Here is a 21,143-nt window from a genome sequence, read left to right on the forward strand (position 1 = left end):
TTAATCAGTTGTGAGACTTGTTTGTTGTTTATAGAAAACTTGTAATTAATTTTAAGAAAATACTTGTGAGACTGTATAAGAAAATTTAGTTGTAATTACAATTAATTCACAACTAAAATAAATATACAACTTGGATATGCAAATAGTTTACAATTGCTATTTTAAGTTGTCTTCCTTAGTTCCTTACTTCATTCCTTAAAATCTTGATGTCATTTTGATCTCAAGTCTGCAACAAAATAGAACAAGTCAGTGTTAGGCATAAAATTTTATGACATGATGAAATAAATAAAATAAATATACAATTGTGTATTTGTGTTGCTATTTTATTTTCAAACTTGTGTTCACAGTTCACTATCTCATGTTGACACTTGACAGGAGAATGTCTTCTGAAGGCCAAGCATCTAATAAACCACCAAAGCCAGCCGGTAAAGATTCTTGTTGGGCATATGCTGAGCGGGTTGGTAATGATGCTTTAAAGGTTCGTTGCAAGTTTTGTGGGCAGTCTATGTGTGGAGGCATAAGCCGGTTCAAACAACACTTGGCTGGAATCAAAAGGAACTGTTTGCCGTGTGAGAAGGTCCCCGAAGGTGTGAAGAAAAAAGTAAATGAAATCATTGATAGTGCCAAGAAGAATAAGGGTGCAAAGGAGTTGAAAATGCGAGATTTACTCGATGACGTTCATATAGGGGAGGAATAGTAATATGAAGGGAGTGTGACCGCATCTACTCAGAGTCAGAGAAGCTCATCACCATCCTCCTTCAAGACGAAAGGGCCAATGGATGCTTTTGCGGGCCGCTCTCATGAGGAGTCGGCCGAAGTAGTATTAAAAATGAAACAACCAGTGATGGACAGCAAGTATAGGAAGAAGGTAAGAGATTATGTGAACAGGTACATTGGGAGATGGTTCTATGAAGCCGGCATCCCTTTTAATACCGCAAGTATTCCTTCTTTCATACAAATGGTGCAGGCTATTGGAAAGTTTGGAGCCTTCTTGGATGCTCCGACACCATATGAATTGAGGGAGACTATTCTGCAAGAGAGGTGAATGAGACAAGGGAGATCATTGAAAAATTTAAGAAGAGTTGCGCACTTAACGGGTGCTCCATACTGCTTGGAGTGATAGGAAAATGAGAAGTATTATGAATATAGTTGTGCATTCAGATGGAGGAACGGCATTTTTGAGTTCATGTGATGCATCGGGAGACAAGCATGATGCGAATTATATATGTAACTATGTGGAGAAAGCAATTGAAGAGTTGGGGGCGCAGAATGTCGTGTAAATTGTCACAGATGGAGCTTCAAATAATATGGCAGCCGCAAAAAGCTTAGCAATTAAGAAGCCAAATATATTTTGGACAACTTGTGCGGCACACACTATTAATTTGATGTTAGCCGATATAGCCAAAATAAGACCTATTCGGAGTGCAATTGCAATGGGAAGAACTGTGTCGGTATACATCTATAGCCACACGAGATCTCTTCATGTGATGAGAGAATTTGCACGTGGGGACCTTGTTAGACCCGGGGTGACACGATTCGCCACATTCCTTGCTTTGGAGTCATTGAGAGATAAAAAGAAAGTGCTGAAGCAAATGTTTGTTTCTAATGAATGGATGGAATGTGAGCTTTCAACAAAAGAAGCGGGGAAAAAGGTACAATACAATTTAAAAGTTAAAGTTTGTAACTAATAACTAAAAATATTCATTTGCTTTAGACTATATAATTCTATTGTATTACTGATTATTATGTTGTTTTTTTACTTTGTAGGTTACCGAGATTATTCATAGCAACAAGTTTTGGGACAACATTGATCCTGCCCTTAGAGTTTTTTCTCCTTTGGTGAAGGTTCTAAGGAGAGTAGGTGATGATAAAATCCCCTCAATGGGGTTTGTGTATGGAGAGATGATGAAGGCTAAGGAGGAGATCAAAGAGGCCTTTCAAGATGAAGAGAAGAAATATCTTCTTATAGAGAAGATTATTGATAAGAGATTTGATGCTAAGCTTAAAGAACCACTCTATAAAGCGGGATATTATTTAAATCCTTATTTCTACTATCCAAATCTTATAGAGATTGAAAGGGATGGAAGTTTCTTGAGTTGCCTTGTTGATTGTATGAACAAATTCTATCCAGATGATGGTGACATGCTTGAAGTTTCTTGAGTTGCCTTGTTGATTGTATGAACAAATTCTATCCAGATGATGGTGACATGCTTGGCAAGATTGGAGACCAACTCTCTGATTATCAGCATCAAAGAGGATCATTCGGGAGAACTTGCAAAGAGAGAAGCAAAAAAGCCTAATAATAATCCGGGTATATTTTCATTTTTCATTCAAATTAATTTGGTGGTTTGACTAATTCTTGTTTGAATGTTACAAGTTACTAATTGTTTGCAACTATGACTTAACTAGTTATATGGTGGAAACATTTTGGCACTGACGCTCCGAGTTGAGGATGATGGCAATGAGAATCTTGAGCTTAACAACTAGCTCTTCGGCATGTGAGAGGAATTGGAGCACATTCGAGATGGTAATGGCTCTTTTTAACTTTAAATCATATTGGATCACATTTGAGACTAATTTGTCCTTCTTTGTGATTCTAATTTGTAGATTCATACAAAAAAGAGAAATAGACTAACGCATTGGAAATTACATGATTTGGTCTACGTCAAGTTCAATGCAAGGTTGAAGAATAAGCATTCCAACAAGGATAGAGATCCTTTAATTGCCTTTGATGATAAAGAAAGGTCCTCCGAGCGGTTGATGACTACAAAGAAGAGAGGTCATCATGATGAGAGCGATGATGAAGTGTTTGCGGGGGAATCTCTTACTTGGAGGCAATATGGAGATCTCATTGGAGCTAACCCTAAAAAGAGGAAGAGTGTTAGAACAAAACAAAAAGTTCGGGGAATCTTCATCAAAGGGAAAGGAGCCTTTGGAAGATGAGGAGGAAGACATGGAATCTTCGGAGTCTGATTCAGATGAGGGAATGGATAATATTCCAACGTTCAGCTCCGATGAAGATTAATTTAGTTATCTTTACTTTTGTAGCTTTGCTTTCTTTTGGATTTGCTATTTAAATGCTTAGAATTATGAACTATTTGTTACTTCTTTTGGAACTTGGTTGATTGTTGATTAGCTTTTGTTTGTTTATGGATATTAATATAGCTCATAAGTCATAACCACTAAATATTAATTTAGCTTATGAATCTCATAATTACATAATACTTATGTAGATGCCTAGATGGTTCTTTATTCTTGACGTTATCTTATTCTTTGCTTGTTTATTATTCCATTTTGACTAACATTATATTTTTTTTTTTCAAGGCTATGCAATTGAATGGTTTCATCGTGCGGTCGAGATGCAAGTTTCGCTTTCAACAATTGGTTAGTGATTCTATACATGATTATTTATATTTTGGTATGTTTATATTTCATTAAGCATTGTTAGATTACATTTTTTAGTTATTATATTATATATACACCATCCACTATATCACTCCGATAAATACTACTTATCCCAGATATATCCTCGATTTCCGCTATCCGATAAGGATTTTGACCGTCCGATAAATCCCCGATAACCGATATTTAAAACTTTGCATGGAAGCAAAAGGGGATCTCTATTTGCAGTGATGGTTGGGCAGATGCACAGAGGAGACCACTAATAAATTTTATTGCGGTCTCAGAAAATGGACCAATGTTCTTGCACTGCGTGAATATCGAGGGAGAGCAGAAGAATAAATATTTCATTGCAGAGAAGCTTGAAGGTTGCATTAGAGAGGTGGGGCCTCAAAATGTGATCCAAATCATTACTGATAACGCTTCGACATGCAAGGCCGCAGGGACAATTATGGAGGGAAAATTTCCACACATCTTCTGGACTCCATGTGTTGTTCACACCCTCAATCTTGCCCTTAAGAATATTTGTGCTGCGAAGAATACAGAGGCTAATGCAATTGCTTATGCAGAGTGCAGCTGGATTACAGAGGTACCTGATGATGCTTTGATGATTAAGAACTTCATCATGAATCACTCAATGAGGCTGGCTATGTTCAATGAGCATTCGAAGATGAAGCTTCTTTCAATTGTTGATACTCGATTTGCTTTATGGATCATCATACTAAAGAGGTTCACGATGATCAAGAGAAGCCTCCAAGATATGGTTCTTCGCGATCGTTGGAGCTTGTACAGAGATGATGATGTGGGAAAAACACAGTTTGTTAAGGAGAAAGTGCTTTATGATTTGTGGTGGGATAGGGTGAATTATATTATTGCTTTCACTGCTCCTATATATGATATGATCCGGCTCACCGATACCGACAAGCACAGCCTTCATTTGGTATATGATATGTGGGATATAATGATTAAGAAGGTGAAGGTTATTATTTATAGACATGAGAGCAAAAGAGAAAATGATCCCTCCTCATTTTATGATGTCGTACACAAAATCTTGGAGCATAGATGGAACAAGAGCAACACGCCACTGTAGTGCTTGGCGCACTCTTTGAATCGAAGGTAATAATTTAGATTATGTTATCAATTCTTTATTTTTGATGTGATTATTTTTATTAATAATATTTAATTCAATGTTAAACTTTAATAGATATTATCACTGGACATAGCTCAATGGGAATATCCATTGGCAAGCACCTCATCAGGATGAGATCTCTTCGGAAAGGTCCAAGTGTCTGAGGAAATTTTATCCTAATGCCGATAAACGGAGGGAAGTTAACTTGAAATATGCTAGATTCTCGGCTGCTCTTGACACTTTTAGAGATCCAGATTCTCTTGCTGATAGAGGATTATTGGATCCAACACCATGGTGGGTGCTCTATGGATCCTCAGCTCCAAATCTTCAAGCATTGGCCTTAAAGCTTCTAGGCCAACCCTACTCATCCTCTTGCTACGAAAGGAATTGGAGTACATACTCATTCATTCACTCTTTGAAGAGGAACAAGATGGCACCGGCAAGGGCAGAAGATCTTGTATGTGCATAGCAATCTTCGTTTGCTTTCTCGGTCATCCCAAGAATATCAAGAAGGAGAATCGAAGCTGTGAGATATTGGTGGAGATGCATTCGACTCATTCCAGGGCATCGGTATTCTTGATGTTGCCAGATTGTCTCTTGATGAACTCACCATGGAGGCTGTAGTGTTTGCTGATGCTGAAGGCAATAAAGAAGTCATCGGACTAACTTCCACTTCATCTTCATGTACTTTTTATTTACAAACTTGTTATTTTGTGATGGAATGAGTAGAGTATGTACTCTAATTCCTTTTTGTTTACAGACTTGTTATTTTGTGATAGAATGAGGATGTACTCCAATTTCTTTTTGTTTACAAACTTGTTATTTTGTGACAGATTCATAATTTAGATTGTTAGATGAATTTTATAAATTTTTCTATATATAATAATAATTTTAAAAAAAATCATCGCCGTATCCATGTATCTTATTTTTTGGATTTTACCGTATCTCGTATCTGTGTTCGTGTCGTATCCGTGTCTCGTATCCGTGCATCATAGGTCCCCATCTCCTTTTGATTAAACATGGGCCCCACAAGAATACCGAAATTTGGATCCAAAAGCACACATCCTATTTCAAATTAGCCCCAATTAAACAATAATAAGAGTGAATGAATCCCGCCCTTGTAAATGAAAAGGACTAATTTCAGAAAGCCCCAAGAATTTTAGGGGTTTTGCAGACAACCCCCGAGCTATTTAATTCCACAAAACCCCTGAACATTGAGGGTTTTGTGGAATTAAAATAGTTAAGGGTGTCATCTGTAAAATCCTCAAAGTTTTTTAAGGGCGTTTTCTGAAATTAACCTGATGAAAACCTAGAGCTTAAATATTATAAGTAAAAGAGACAAGAATTTTAAACATATCAAAACATATTTAAAGTTGGGAATGTTGATTTATGTATTGTTTTGTAGTGGAATTCGTTATGCTGATTTTTTTAACCAAGTCAGCTGATTTATGTATTGTCTGCACCAATGTTTTGGACCATTTGTACTGATTTAAAATGGTTACTGAAAAATGTGTTGTATTTTGTTCTTTCCCATATGATTTTCTATAAATGACTCTCTACATTATCTTTGTATAGAAAAGACCAGTAACACGCAAATGGATTCATATCCTACCTTCCATAAAAAATTAAAAAAAATAAATAGTACTTTAGAAAGAATTTATTAAATAGATTATTATATTAATATAAGTTAATTTTATCTGCTCTCTCATTTCTATTGAACTAATATTATTTTGCTTCAAAATTCATTTTACATTTTATTTCTATCCGAGCAAAAAAAATATCATCTTTTTTTTTCCTTTCTTTTTCCTTATCCTTCCCTTTTCTTTCACACTCTCCCAAACCAAACACGGGGTAATTTTCTAGCGAAAAACATGCAAGTTTCTGAAGAGAAGGCGACAGCATGATGAAAGAGAATGGGACAGCATATAATAATTTTCTAGCGAAAAACATGCAAGTTTCCGAAGAGAAGGGGATAGCATATAATGAAAGAAAAGGGGACAGCATATAATATGATAGAGAGAGAGAGAGGGAGAGGGAGAGAGAGAATGAAAAAAAGAAATGTTTTGTGAATATTCGGTCCATCCTATAGCCTGATTCACCAGATCATAAACAACTAACTTATCTGGCAAGGCCAAATCTGCATAAACACAGTACATGTTTGAGAATGGAAATTAAAAACAAACAGATAATGTACATGGGATGGATCACATCTACCAGAAAATATCACAAAGATAAATATAAGACGACAAAATCAGACGTATAAAATATTTGATCTAAAGAAAAATTAATTATAAAGCAAGCGAAAACTCATACCCCCCAAAAGGATCCGGTTTTTCCCATCACTGGACTGCACACCACCGTTTTGCCACCCAACACACCAGACATCATCCTGCGGGGTCACCACAAAGATATTAACGAAGGGGAAAAATGCACTGAAAAACTGACTTGAAAAAATAACAAGAACTGGATAAATTTAAAACACACAATTAAGAAAAGTTAAGTTCTATCGTATTCTATCGACTGCCAAGCTTCATAAATTAATTCCATCAACTGCCAAGCTTTATCATATTCTATCACAATTTAAAACAGAGACATTACTACAAAGAAAAACAATGCAACCAATAGGTATCTACTGCAAAGCTTTTCTAACAGATATGATGCTAACCAATGCAACCAATAGGTATCTACTGCCAAGCTTTTCTAACAGATATGGTGCTAACCTATGATGTATATCTGAAGAAAACGATCAGGAAAAACAGTTTACAACCTTGAAGATCTATTTCACATGTTTAAAACCATGAATGATAACCTACGACCCATCACAAATAAACTTCTCAGATGCATGAGGTCATGGTGTAATCTTGTGCTTATGCTTAATACCTTCCTTCTCCCTCATATCTATGACATTAGTACTAATAGGTTTCCAAGTGCTCCTAAAAAAATACCTATCTAAGCAGTAAGCAGGCTTCAAATCATTTGCCTTCTTGCTGTAAACTATTAAATGCTCACAAAGGTCTTCAAATCCTTATTATGCATCACTGAGCACTTTGCAATTTGCATCATCTGAGAGCAAGATTTTAGATAAATGTTTATTAATGTATAGTTCTAGTAGTTATACCCATGTCTAATATGCATGCATAATCTATATTCACATACAGACATGGCATATTCATGTCTGTGCAAAAGGATTTGATGAGTGCCTGTATCACCTACATATATCCATTCCATGTATGCTCCAAAAATGGGCAGCTTCAAGCGCGTGCATCGCTGTACAAGAACATCATTTTTGTTGTGTGCATAAGCACCAACCCCCGTAAACACACTTAATGCAACACCTGGACAGTGTTAATGTGAAGGCATTTCATGTGCATGCATCTGCCAAATGCACACGGTCTTAGGTTTCATGTGAGCATCAAAAATGCTCCATTAACATAACATGCATATGCTTTTTCAAATGGTTTTGAGAAGCTACAACACCATAACCTAAGCAAGTGCATTTTCTCAGTAATGCCACCTCAGGATGTGAACATTGATACGTTTAGCTTGTGACTTGCTTCATTGTTTTACATTCTGCACTTGCCTATGTGTTCACTAGGAATCATGGGGTGAAACACGACCTGAAATGCTCAAATAGATATATATGCAAAGACTAGAAACCAATATGCAATTTGTCATGTCGAATGCTATATTGCTATAATGCTATGTACATCATTAGGTGTCCATAAAAATGACAAATGTTCTCATGTTAAACCTTGAAGCAATGTGTTTCAATAACTATCATGCCCGCATTGACTAGCCATATAAACATAGATGCACTAGGCATAAGCTAAATGTTCATTATCCATAGAAATCCTGTAAAAATACCATCAACAGAGGCAGAAACAGAAACAGATTCGTGGATTTCCAACCTTACCTCTCCTAAGAAAGTATAGAACATAGGGTCAGAACATGGGTACATGACCCTATGTTCTACTCATATTTAGTCCTTCACGATATTATTTACTCCTAGGTCCTCTTCTCAAGAATAGGAGTGTTCTACAGAATCAAGAGTGAGGGTGGAAGAAGATGGACTACAAAGGAACAAAGCAAGTTTTAACAATTTTAGAAGAAATTATAGCTGAAGATTGTGGCAAATAGGTCAGCCCAATCAAGGGGAACAAGGGGATTTACATTTCCCCTCAGGAAGCCTGCCTCATAAAAAACTAACAGGTGGCAGCAAGTCATGGAAATCAACTCAGCACACATCATCAGGACTCAAACAGTAACATATATCACGTTCACAATTAGCAGAACTTGGGGCTGCCAGACAGCAATAACTTTAGTAAGTACTCTTGGGCACCAAGAGAGAGGGGAGGACTGAACTCAACTTGTTACCTATCAACCTTCTTCTTGATGAGCTACCCTTCTGTAATTCCAATTGAGGTACAATCATACCAAATAATAAATAAAAGATTAATCCATTTGCTAGATCACAAAAACAGATTTAAGTGACCGGCATACACAAAAGGTAATGATGGGTATATTAAAATTACTACTTTTGCACTACAAGAATAAAAATGCCGTTCTTGATAAATTAAACTTTTTTATAGCAATTTACAAGGAGGTACCATACTGATTTATTAATTGAATCACAAAAGCAATTTATGGTCTACAGTCTAGTTATAGCTACTCTACACAATTATACATACATCAGCTACCATCTTCCTATCAAGATCAACATAAATAGAAGATGCATAGACACATGGCCAGGTGCACACACACTATAATCAGCCACCTATAGAACACAGAGAACACTTCAGAAGTTATATGTATATGTGTGTAGTTGAGCTAGACTACTATTAATGGTATCCAATATGTTGATACTATCAACTGAAATTTGAAATTCGGATTCCAATATTGAAAATCCAAACCATTGGATACTTAACATACATGAACTCCCTACAAACAAAATTTTAAATAATCTTTTGATGTGTTTTGAACCATTTATCAAAGGTCTAAAAATAAAGCAACATTAAGATAATTCTAAAACGTTGATTTTGAGGACATATGATACATGGATAAAATATGTTGAAATCTTTTGAAATTTTATTTCTAGATAGTTCATGTGTAATAACGACATCCAACAGTTAAGATTTCCAATGTTGGAATTCGAATTTTAAATTAAAATTGATAGTATCCACATGGTGGATATTTTTGTACTAAGTATTTAATTTTTTGCAGTTTGCGTACATAACTGCATAAAAATAAAATATTTAGTACAAAAGTTCAAGTGCCTCTAGCAAAATGCTCTCAAACTGGAAGCACATGTGCATGCACATTAACATGCATGTACCATGATGCAAAAATGCAACATGTAGTACAAAAACTTTAGCGCCTTTGACAAAATACACTTTAAATAATTGATTAATAACACCACAAATCTCATCTCATCTCAGAACAGAATCATGGACCTACTTACCTAAACACCTATTCATCTACTTGTATATGTACTTGCCTAGGCTTGATCCAAGAACCAGAATGACATTAATGACTAATGATGCCCTTCAGACCAACTGATCACATCCTCAGTGGGAGTCATACTTTAAACTGATTATAGCAATCTTTTGAATTACGTAAATTTACCTATGCCTTTGTGCTTACACGGGTGAAGCTTAAAACTTAAGGTTGGGTTGTCCAATTGGGCCTGCGGCCATGACCCAGCCGGGCAAATTGGACCTGTGGCCCGAACCCCGGGAAAAGCCTACAAAACCGGGCCAGACTAGGGTTGGGATCCAGGTTCAGGTTGGTTCGACTAAGCCCGACCTGGCTTCCATAGTGCTAGGAGAAAGAGCTAGGGTCCAGGTCCAGGCCAGCCTGGACCCGTACCAAACATAAGAGAAGGTAACGGCTCCATATTAAGTCGTTGGACCGGGCCGAGATCACAAGCCTAGCCGGCCCGGACTTGGACCCGATCCAACGGCTAGAAAACTAGCTGGGAGATCACTGGACTGTGCACACCACCGTTTGCCCCACAACACACCAGACATCATCCTGCGGTCACCACAAAGATATTACGAAGGGGAAAAATGCACTGAAAAACTGACTTGAAAAAAATAAGCAAAACTGGATAAATTTTAAAACACACAATTAAGAAAAGTAAGTTTCTATCGTATTCCTATCGACTGCAAGCTTCATAAATTAATCCATCAACTGCCACTTATCAGTATTCTATCACAATTTAAAAACAGAGACATTTACTACTAAGAAAACAATGCAAAACCAATAGGTATCTACTGCACAAGCTTTTCTACAGATATGATGCCTAACCAATTGCACCAATATAGGTTATCGTCCACTGCCAATCGCTTTTCTAACAGATGATCGGTGCTAACCTATGATGGTATATCTGAAGAAACGATCAGGAAAACAGTTTTACAACTTGAAGATCTATTTCACATGTTTAAAACAGCATGAATGATAACCTACGACCGCATCACAAATAAACTTCTCAGCATGCATTGAGTCATTGCGTGTAATCTTGTGCTTATGCTTAATACTGGCCTCCTTCTCCGCTCATATCTAGACATTAGTACTAATAGCTTTCAGTGCTCCTAAAAAATAACCTATCTAAGGCAGCTAAGCAGTGGCTTCAGAATCATTTTGCCTTGTCCTATGCTGCTAAACTATTAAATGCTCAACAAAAGGTGCTTCAAATCCTTGTTACTGCATCACTGAGCACTTGCAATTTCATTCATCTGAGAGCAAGATTTTAGGATAAATGCTTATTAATGTATATTCTCAGTAGTTTGTACCATGTTCTAAATCATGCATGCATAATCTTATATTCATCATACAGACATGGCATATTCATGTGTTGGCAAAAGGATTTGAGAGTGCCTGTATCACCTACATATATCCTATTCTGGCTGAATGCTCCCAAAAATGGCAGCTTTCATAGCGTAGTCGTGCATCGCCTGCTACAAGAACATCATTTTTGTTGTGTGCATAGCACCAACCCCCAGTAAACACAACTTAATGCAACACCTGGACCAGTGTTAATGTGAAGGCAATTCATTGCATGCATTTGCCAAAATGCACACGGTCTTAGGTTTCATCCGTGGGAGTCATCAACAATTGCGTCCAATATAACATAACATGGCATATGCTTTTCAGAATGGTTTGAGAAGCGCTCAACACCATAACGCTAAGCGCAAGTGCATTTTCCAGTAAGTATGCCACCTCAGCGATGGTGAACTTGATAGCGTTTATGCTTGTGACGTTGCTCATTGATTTTAACATTCTGCACTTGCTATGGTGTTCACTAGAATCAATGGGGTGAAACACGACCTGAAATGCTCAAATACGATATATATGCAAAACTAGAAACCAATATGCAAATTTGTCCATGTCAATGCTATATTGCTATAATGCTATGCTACATCATTTAGGTGTCCATAAAAATGACCAAATGTTCTCATGTTAAACTTTGAAGCAATGTTGGTTTTCAATAACATCATGCCCGCATTGACTAAGCCAGTATAAACATAGATGCGCACTAGGCATAAGCTAATGTTCATTATTACCATAGCTAAATCCTGTAAAAATCACATCAACAGGGCAGAAACAGCAAACAGATATCGTGGGATTTCCAACCTTACCTCTCCTAAGAAAGTTAAGAACATAGGGTCAGATCATGGGTACTATGACCCTATGTCTACTCATTATTTAGTCCTTCACCGATATATTTACTCCTAGGTCCTCTTCTCAAGATATAGGAGTGTTCTACAGTAATCAAGAGTGAGGGTGGAAGCAAGATGGACTACAAAGGATACAAAGGCAAAGTTTTAACAATTTAAAGAAGCAAATTATATGCTGAGAGATTGTGGCAAGATAGGTCAGCCGCAATCAGGGAACAAAGGGAGTCTTACATTTCCCCTCAGGAAGCCTGCCTGCATTAAAAAACTAACAGGTGCAGCAAGTCATGGAAATCAACTCAGCACAACAATCATCAGGACTCAAACAGTAACATATATCACCGTTCACAAATTAGCAGAACTTGTGGCGCTGCCAAGACAGCAATAACTTTCAGTAAGTACTCTTGGCAGCCAAGAAGACGCAGGAGGCTGAACTCAACTTCGTACCGTATCAACCTTCTTCTTGATGAGTACCCTCTGTAATTTCCAATTGAGGTACAATCATACCAAAATAATAAAAATAAAAGATTAATCCATTGCTAGATCACAAAACAGATTTAAGTGACCGGCATACACAAAAGGTAATGATGGGTATATTAAAATTACTACTTTTGCACTACAAGAATAAAAATGCCGTTCTTGATAAATTAAACTTTTTTATAGCAATTTACAAGGAGGTACCATACTGATTTATTAATTGAATCACAAAAGCAATTTAATGCGTCTACAGTCTAGTTATAGCCTACTCTACACAATTATACATACATCAGCTACCATCTTCCTATCAAGATCAACATAAATAGAAGATGCATAGACACATGGCCAGGTGCACACACACTATAATCAGCCACCTATAGAACACAGAGAACACTTCAGAAGTTATATGTATATGTGTGTAGTTGAGCCTAGACTACTATTAATGCGTATCCAATATGTTGATACTATCAACTGAAATTTGAAATTCGGATTTCAAATTTGAAAATCCAAACCATTGGATACTTAACATACATGAACTCCCTACAAACAAAATTTTTAAATAATCTTTTGATTGTTTTTGAACCATTTATCAAAGGTCTAAAAATAAAGCAACATTAAGATAATTCTAAAACGTTGATTTTGAGGACATATGATACATGGATAAAATATGTTGAAATCTTTTGAAATTTATTTCTAGATAGTTCATGTGTATATAACGACATCCAACAGTTAAGATTTCCAATGTTGGAATTCGAATTTTAAATTAAAATCATAGTATCCACATTGGCTGGATATTTTTGTACTAAGTATTTAATTTTTTGCCAGTTTGCGTACATAACTGGCATAAAAAATAAAATATTTAGTACAAAAGTTCAAGTGCCTCTAGCAAAATGCTCTCAAACTGGAAGCACATGTGCATGCACATTAACATGCATGTACCATGATGCAAAAATGCAACTATGTAGTACAAAAACTTTTAGCGCCTTTGACAAAATACACTTTAAATAATTGATTAATAAACCACAAATCTCATCTCTACTCAGAACTAGAATCATGGACCTACTTACCTAAAACACCTATTCATCTACTTGTATATGTACTTGCCTAGGCTTGATCCAAGAAGCCAGAATGACATTTTAATGACTAATGATGCCCTTCAGACCAACTGATCACATCCTCAGTGGCAGTGCATACTTTAAACTGATTATAGCAATCTTTCGAATTACGTAAATTACCTAGCCTTTGTGCTTACACGGGTGAAGCTTAAAACTTAAGGTTGGCGTTGTCCAATTGGGCCTGCGGCCATGACCCAGCGCGGCAAATTGGACCTGTGGCCCGAACCCCGGGAAAACGCCTACAAAACCGGGCCAGACTAGGGTTGGGATCCAGGTTCAGGTTGGTTCGAGCTAAGCCGCGACCGTGGCTTCCATAGTGCTAGGCAGAAAGAGCTAGGGTCCAGGTCCCAGGCCAGCCTGGACCCGCGTACCAAACATAAGAGAAGGTAACGGCTTCCATATTAAGTCGTTGGACGGCGGCCGAGATCACAAGCCTAGCCGGCCCGGACTTCTGGACCCGATCCAACAGCTAGAAAGCTAGCCGTTAAACCGGGTGGTCCGGACTTGTCCCGGTCCAATGGGCTAGTTTTCTAGCGTTGGGCTGGGTTTTGCCCCAGCCCGACCCTGACCCGGTTCGGACAGTGTAAGTAGCCTCAAAAACGGTTAAGAAAAATACCAAATTTTAAGGGTATTTTGGTACTTAGGTCAAGAGTCTACCTCTATAAATAGAGAGAATTTTGATTTATTTTACTCATCCAAAACTCATCTACTTCTCTCTAATACTCTCTTATTCTCTCTAATACAGTATTATACTCTCTTAAACTCATCTTATATTTTCTACTACTCTCTAATTCTCTAATTCCACTGACTTCATCCTTCGATTATGAAGGGGAAAATCCAACTCCCGAAATGAGTCCTACATCTACTACTACCGATGTTTCCGAATTCGGCAATGATCCAACACCTAGAACTCCTAAAAGTCCAAAATCCAAAGTGTGGGCTTTTGTTATACCTGAAAATTACCAAACACAATGAGAGTTGCCACGTAATAATTAACTGATCGACTTCCTAAGTGTCTGCAAGGACAACCAGATGATAAGCTAGCTGACCTACCTCGCGACCCAAATTCGAGACGAAAGGCACTTGCCAGTTAACTCCTAGCACGTGTAAAGTATGTTCTAAACCAGAATTGCACACTCGGCCAAAATTACCAACGTGCCCCTGTGAACCCTCTATAAATAATAGTGATTTCGATCAACCTAAGATACACAATTTCATACACAAAATGTGAACAAGACTAGACTCTGTCTTTCTCTTCAGATTAACTAGAAACAGTTACTGACTTGAGCATCGGAGAACACGCAGGAAGGATCAACCTCTGGTGCCTCTAACCTCTGTTACTTGTGCAATGAAGTTCAATTTCAAGATCCTCAACAGAAGATTAACCATCAAAGCCGATCAAGGGACCCAAAAGCCGAGTCTAGCTTCCCCCAAATCACATATTAATTTTTTGACATAAACAGCTTTCTTTAAGAAGATAGAAGTCACCAAGGATCAACATGAAAAACTATTAAATATTATTTTTAAAAATTATTTGATGAGTTTGAGATAGATATGGTGCAAGTACACCTCAACCTACAAGTTCTACAAGCTCTAGATGGGGTAATAGTAAGCCTTTTAACAAGCAATAGATGATAGAGATGCTAACAGGTATTGGTAGTAGCCGTAGATCGGGATCATCAAGAAGGAAAATTTCTGAAATTGAATAATTTTTAGCTACATCTTTAGTTAAACATCAAAATGATGTTGATTTTGATATTTTATAATGGTGGAGTATACAGAATATTTTCATATCATGTATTTTCCATCATGGCTCGTGACTTATTAACAGTGCGGGTTTCTATCATAGCTTTGAAATCCACATTCAGTACATCAGGATGTTTGATCGACGAACACAGAACATTGCTAGATCCATCTACCTTGAAGCGGTAATATACCTACAAGATTGGTGGATGTACGAAAAGAGAAATCAATGCATCCATCGTATAGCTAGTATTGAAGATAGACTTAATGAGTTAACTACAGAATAAAGAGTAAAAAATTATTCGTAATTTGTAATTTTTGTTCTTTAACTATAAATCTGTGACAAATTATTTTGGAAAGAGTTTCAAATAATAGCGATATAAATGAGTAGGTGTCAACCTAGTACTTATCTATTATGATACGATCATTTCCAAAAAAAGTTGTAACTATTAGTGATTAATAATAAAGAATTATATCTTCAAAATTATATTACTATCTTTAACATCAAAATTATATCTTCAATAACTAACTTTTAGCTTAACATCTAACTATTAAGCTTAGCAACTAAATCTTTAGCTTAAAAACTAATACTTAAATCAAACATATAACTCATAAGTTGAACAACCAATCTTTGAAGTTTAATAACTGGCGAAAAATATTAACCAATAATTAACTCTAACAACTAACTCTTAAATTTCATAATAAATCCTTAAGTTTAACAACGGACAGACAACATTAACAAGCAATACTTAAAATCTATCAACTCTTAACTTTAACAACTAATCTTTAAATTTGACAGCTAATTCACGACTTTAACAATCATATGGTTTAACATCTAATTATTTAACTTTAAATGTCCAAGCAAAATACATTAGAATATTCTGTTATGGTTGTGATTAATTCTTAAGATACTTAGCTGTTTTTCAAAACTTAGGTTAAAAATAGTTATTTGTTTAGTTTAAAGTTTTAATGTAATTTGCCTCGGTATATATGATGTAATAACAACTAACGCATAAGATTAACAACACTATTTTTGAAACTTTAAAGAGGTTTTGTACAAATTTTTGTGGGCTAATTTGCAATTTCTGAAACTTTCTCGGAAGGTGTTTGTAATTTTTCAAGGGTTATTTATAATTTTTATAACCTTCAAGGGGTTATTTACAAATAATGAAACTTTTAGTTGGTTGTTAAGCTTGGTAGTTAGTTATTAAGTTAGTTGTTAAGCTTGATAGTTAGTTATTAAGTTTAACATTTAATTATTAAGGTTAACAGTTAGTTGTTAAGTTCAACTTTAGTTGTTTAGATTAATAGTTGTTATGTTTACATGTTGTGTATTAAATTTATTGATTTTCTACTAATAGTTAGTTGTTTGTAAACACTTTGTTGTTTATGTTTAGGATGAATGTTTCGCAATATTTTATTTTCTTTAATGGTATCATGTAATATTTTTTCCTGCAATATATGATGTAAATATTTAACTTTAACAACTAATTCTTAAGTTTAACAAAAAAATACTTAAATCTAACATATAACTCATAAGTTTAACAACTAATCATTAAGTTTAAGAACCGACAAACAACATTAACAACCAATACTTAAATCTAAAAGCTAACTCTTACATTTAAAAGTCAATCATTAAGTTCAACAACTTACAAAAAACATTAACAACCAATACTAAAATCTAACAACTAACTCTCAAGTTTAAGAGCTAATCTTTAAAACTCACAACCAATTCACAACATTAACAATATTCTAATAGCTGATTCTTTAACTTTAAATGATCAAGAAAAATACATTTTTATCACCCTTTCTCAAGTTCAGTTACAACATTAACAACATTTTCTTTCTCTAACTCAATCAGCTCAGAGCCAATTCTTCCTACATTCTTTATCTCCCACTTCTCTTTCTTCAGCCTCCAACTCCTTCAAATCAGATTCACAATCAGATTCACCCTTAACCTCCTCATCTTTATCATCCTTACTCAATTCGCAATCTTGAACCCTAATTTTCTCAACATCCTCCAAAAATTTTCATCCTCTTGCTTATTTTTCCCTTTCTTTTAACCAAACCCCTTCCTTTACTCTTCCCTCCCTTAGCAGCTGAGCCCTAGATCTCATCCTCGATCGCCACCCCTGACCATTTTCCTCAAACAAAATCGGAATCGACATCAATGTCTTCTGCTTACTCGTCTTACTATTTATCTTCCTTGATTGGTGATCTTCAAAAGGATAGGGTTTCTTATCACTGTTGGAGGGAACAAGAGAAGAGCTAAGGATCTCTGGCTCATCGGGTATGGAAACTACGACGGAGATAGTAGACACCACCGCCATCGTTAAAGGAGGATGGCGGGTATGCCGCTAATGGCGTCGAGTGTCTTGTTCTTTTTTAGCACGAGATGGAGACAGAGGGTCTATTCTTTTGCAAGATGGGGACATTGAAAGAGAGTGAATATTGTCACGGTTGACTTAGTCTTGTGAAATAAGGGTTGAACTACATTTTTCTTTCACTATAAGGGTTGACACTGTTGACTTAGTCTTGGAGGTTTGTCACATTCTATTTCACAAAAAGCGGGCCTCAAAGGATTTTTCCTAATGTGTACGATAGAAAATTACAGATATATCATAAATCTATACACTACATAAAGAAGAATATTGTCATGTCAAAACTTTTGATTGCCTCTTTGCCTTATTAATTTCGATAATTTCCAATTACACCCATTATCAAGTGATTAAATGCAAATCAACGTTGATGAAAGGACATTCAATGATTCAAGTTGATCAACATTTCTACAAATGCAAAACTATTTGTTGATTGATCGACATTTCTATAGTATGTTGCTAAATTCTATGATAGCATGAACATTCAACTAGATCAATATTTCTAATTCTTTAATAACAGTAAAACAAAATAATTTATAAAATATTTATACATAAGATATGAACTAGTTGTATTATCTAATTGTTTAGTAATTATTCATAAACCATAAAATATTTAAAATAATAGTATAAATGAGATAATATACTATTAAATACTATTAAGAATTACAGTATAATTTAGTAAATAATATAATAAAATAGTATAAATATTTAATAATATAAATAGTAAAACTAATTTAATAATATTACTTAAATTAAGAATTACACTATTATGTAGTAATTATACTATTAAATGAATTATTTAGTTTATCAAATTATTTAACAAATTATTATTTTATTTTAATTATACTCAACAATGTATAACTATTACAAATAAGAATAGTTATAAAATAGGATAATAATTTATTATAATTATCCTAGATTATAATTATTAAAGTATGTTATAATATTAATGCTTATTTAATACATTAATTATTAAAATAATTAAAAATTAAATTACAATAATTATCTAGTTTATAATAATTATTCATACAATTCTTTGTACACAATTTTTTTTGCAATTTCATTTATTAACGCAAATTTTTAACTATCAATTTAAGAATTTATATTGTTAAAAAATCACTTTGATCATCATTTTCCAATTCACGAAGAAACTCGAAATACAAAACAAGTATGTCCACATGCAAAGCACATGCACTATATTAGTAACCATTAAAAGCATAATCCTTGGTATCTTTGAAATCAACAAATAGCATGCATATCAAGCACAAAATTAAACCAATACAGAACGTGGATGCACATTAAGAATATGCAAGCACATTTCCCCAATAACAAACAGCAATGAAAACAAATATATGACTAGTTCATGTCAGAGAATTCACGAAAAAACTATTTGTTTATGCAAAAGGCACTTCAAAATATTCATGGACAGACATTTATAAATCATACATACCTCATTCTCAAAGAAATAGTCATGGTGTTGTACTTTTAATGAGAGAGACTTCTCAAAATGGAGTGACAATTGGAAAATCATCATCAACACTGCAATAAGAAATTGAATAGAAAATTAGAGCTGCAAATAAGATTATGATAACCAACAAACAAAATATCTTTTTGCACGCATAGTCTAACAGCCCAATATGGTGCACACTCGATTTTCTATTAACAAAGATACACGTCAACCAGAGGCTAACTTTGAGCTACACTAACATTGTAACGTTAGAAGATGTCCTTATTTGATATTGTTTGTCTTTTAAGCACGACAATTCTAATTTCTTGTGTGAAAGTTAGCTAAACTTAGTCAACTATTGTTGAAACCAACATTCTAGGAAAAGTAAACACTAGAATTTTTGGAGTGTACCGGAAGTGAGGGTTTCAATTTCTAATATTTTCTATTTTAAAGAATTTAATTCCTTGATATTGTTCCTGAATATCTCACAAGGCATCTAGTTTTAAATGGATACTACATTTCATATAACTGTGAATTAAACCAGTGCATCCAGTTTTAAATGTACAACATATCATAAAACTGTGAATTAAGCCTCCCTCCCCCCCCCCTCCCTCCCATTGTACCTCTTAACAATTTTCCTTACTAACACCCTTTCTCTCTAACACTATTTTCGTTCTCATTCCGCCTCTATGACATTCGCTCTAAGATTCTAAAACTTTACCTTGTCTCTCCAACAATCAACTCTCTTCTCCTATTTCTCTCTCTCTTAACCTCTCTCTATGACATTCTATCTCTAAATTTCTAAAACTTCACCCTGCCTTTCCAAGCTTCAAAGTTCTCTGAAAAAGCACTAGAAAAGGAAAGCTACACCATACTTATGGATCTATGAGACATTCTAAGAGCAATCAGGGGTGCCTTAGTAGCATTGTGAGTAATAAATTTTAAATGGAAAGTTATTCTCTTCTATAAATCATAGTTTTAGGGGCTCTTACCTATAAACCCACAGTTTTACCCCCATTAACCTTTAATTGCACCCCGCTTCCAAAATCAAGCCAAGTGAATTACTTTAAACCCACTATGCATATTTCAGTTTTATGGTATTATACAGTATCGAGAAAATAATAATAATAAAATCCTCAAGATACTCTTCTGAAAATATGGCAACTTAAAGCAACATATAGCAACTTACAACAACATACTGTAATTTATAACAAAATACAACAAACTACAACAAATTAGAGCCACTTACAACAAATTATAGCAACTTACAACAAAATATAGCAAACTATATTTTTCTGTAACTATAAGTTCTATATTTTGAGAAGAGTATTTTGGGGATTTTTTAATTTTTTTATTACTTTGTACCAAAATGGTAAAATACATGGAATGGATTTAAATATAATTGAGTGGGCTATTTTTGGTTTAAGAGTAATTTTAGAAGTGGGTGGTTTTAAAAATTAATTAGAAGCATTTTATCAAAAAAAATGGAAGTAATTTGGGTATATAGTTCAAAGCTCCATAGTTCTAACTATATGTGTTTGACTGTAGCTTTACATGTATAATGATCAACAGTTCACGACATTGTGCGAGGCCCTAATGTAGGTGCATTTGCACATAATTTTCAAGAAATTGCAATGAAATATCACCTTCCTTGCATACTTCGAAACCTTCATGTTAATCATCTTTTTGTATAATTTTTTAAAATGAAGTGCAAGAGCATTCATGAACAGCTTTGCGACAGAAGAAACTCTGCATGGTCTCTTTTTTTTTAAAGATAGGGCA

The 21,143-nt window shown here is 35.0% G+C and overlaps 1 protein-coding gene across 1 annotated transcript; it reads right to left on the minus strand.

Moving 5' to 3' along the window:
• LOC109839890 (aspartic proteinase-like protein 2) lies at positions 209-19,948 on the minus strand. The gene is made up of 4 exons (XM_020408343.1): positions 19,365-19,948; positions 6,842-6,917; positions 5,469-5,593; positions 209-226 (listed from the first exon to the last, which is right to left on the minus strand). The coding sequence occupies exons 1-4, from the start codon at positions 19,446-19,448 to the stop codon at positions 221-223; spliced, it is 291 nt and encodes a 96-aa protein (XP_020263932.1). The 5' UTR covers positions 19,449-19,948; the 3' UTR covers positions 209-220.

The sequence above is a fragment of the Asparagus officinalis genome, chromosome 5 (genome assembly GCF_001876935.1).
Source record: "Asparagus officinalis chromosome 5, Aspof.V1, whole genome shotgun sequence".
Lineage (NCBI taxonomy): Eukaryota > Viridiplantae > Streptophyta > Magnoliopsida > Asparagales > Asparagaceae > Asparagus > Asparagus officinalis.

Bases quoted from the DNA above. Each gene is read 5' to 3' on its own strand.
- LOC109839890 (XM_020408343.1), bottom strand. From the start codon at position 19,448: ATGATGATTTTCCAATTGTCACTCCATTTTGAGAAGTCTCTCTCATTA. The intron at 6,918-19,364 runs GTATGTATGATT...GTGACCCCGCAG, and splicing joins ACTATTTCTTTGAGAATGAG to GATGATGTCTGGTGTGTTGG. The intron at 5,594-6,841 runs GTATGAGTTTTC...AATTTGAAATAG, and splicing joins AAACCGGATCCTTTTGGGGG to GATGTGTGCTTTTGGATCCA.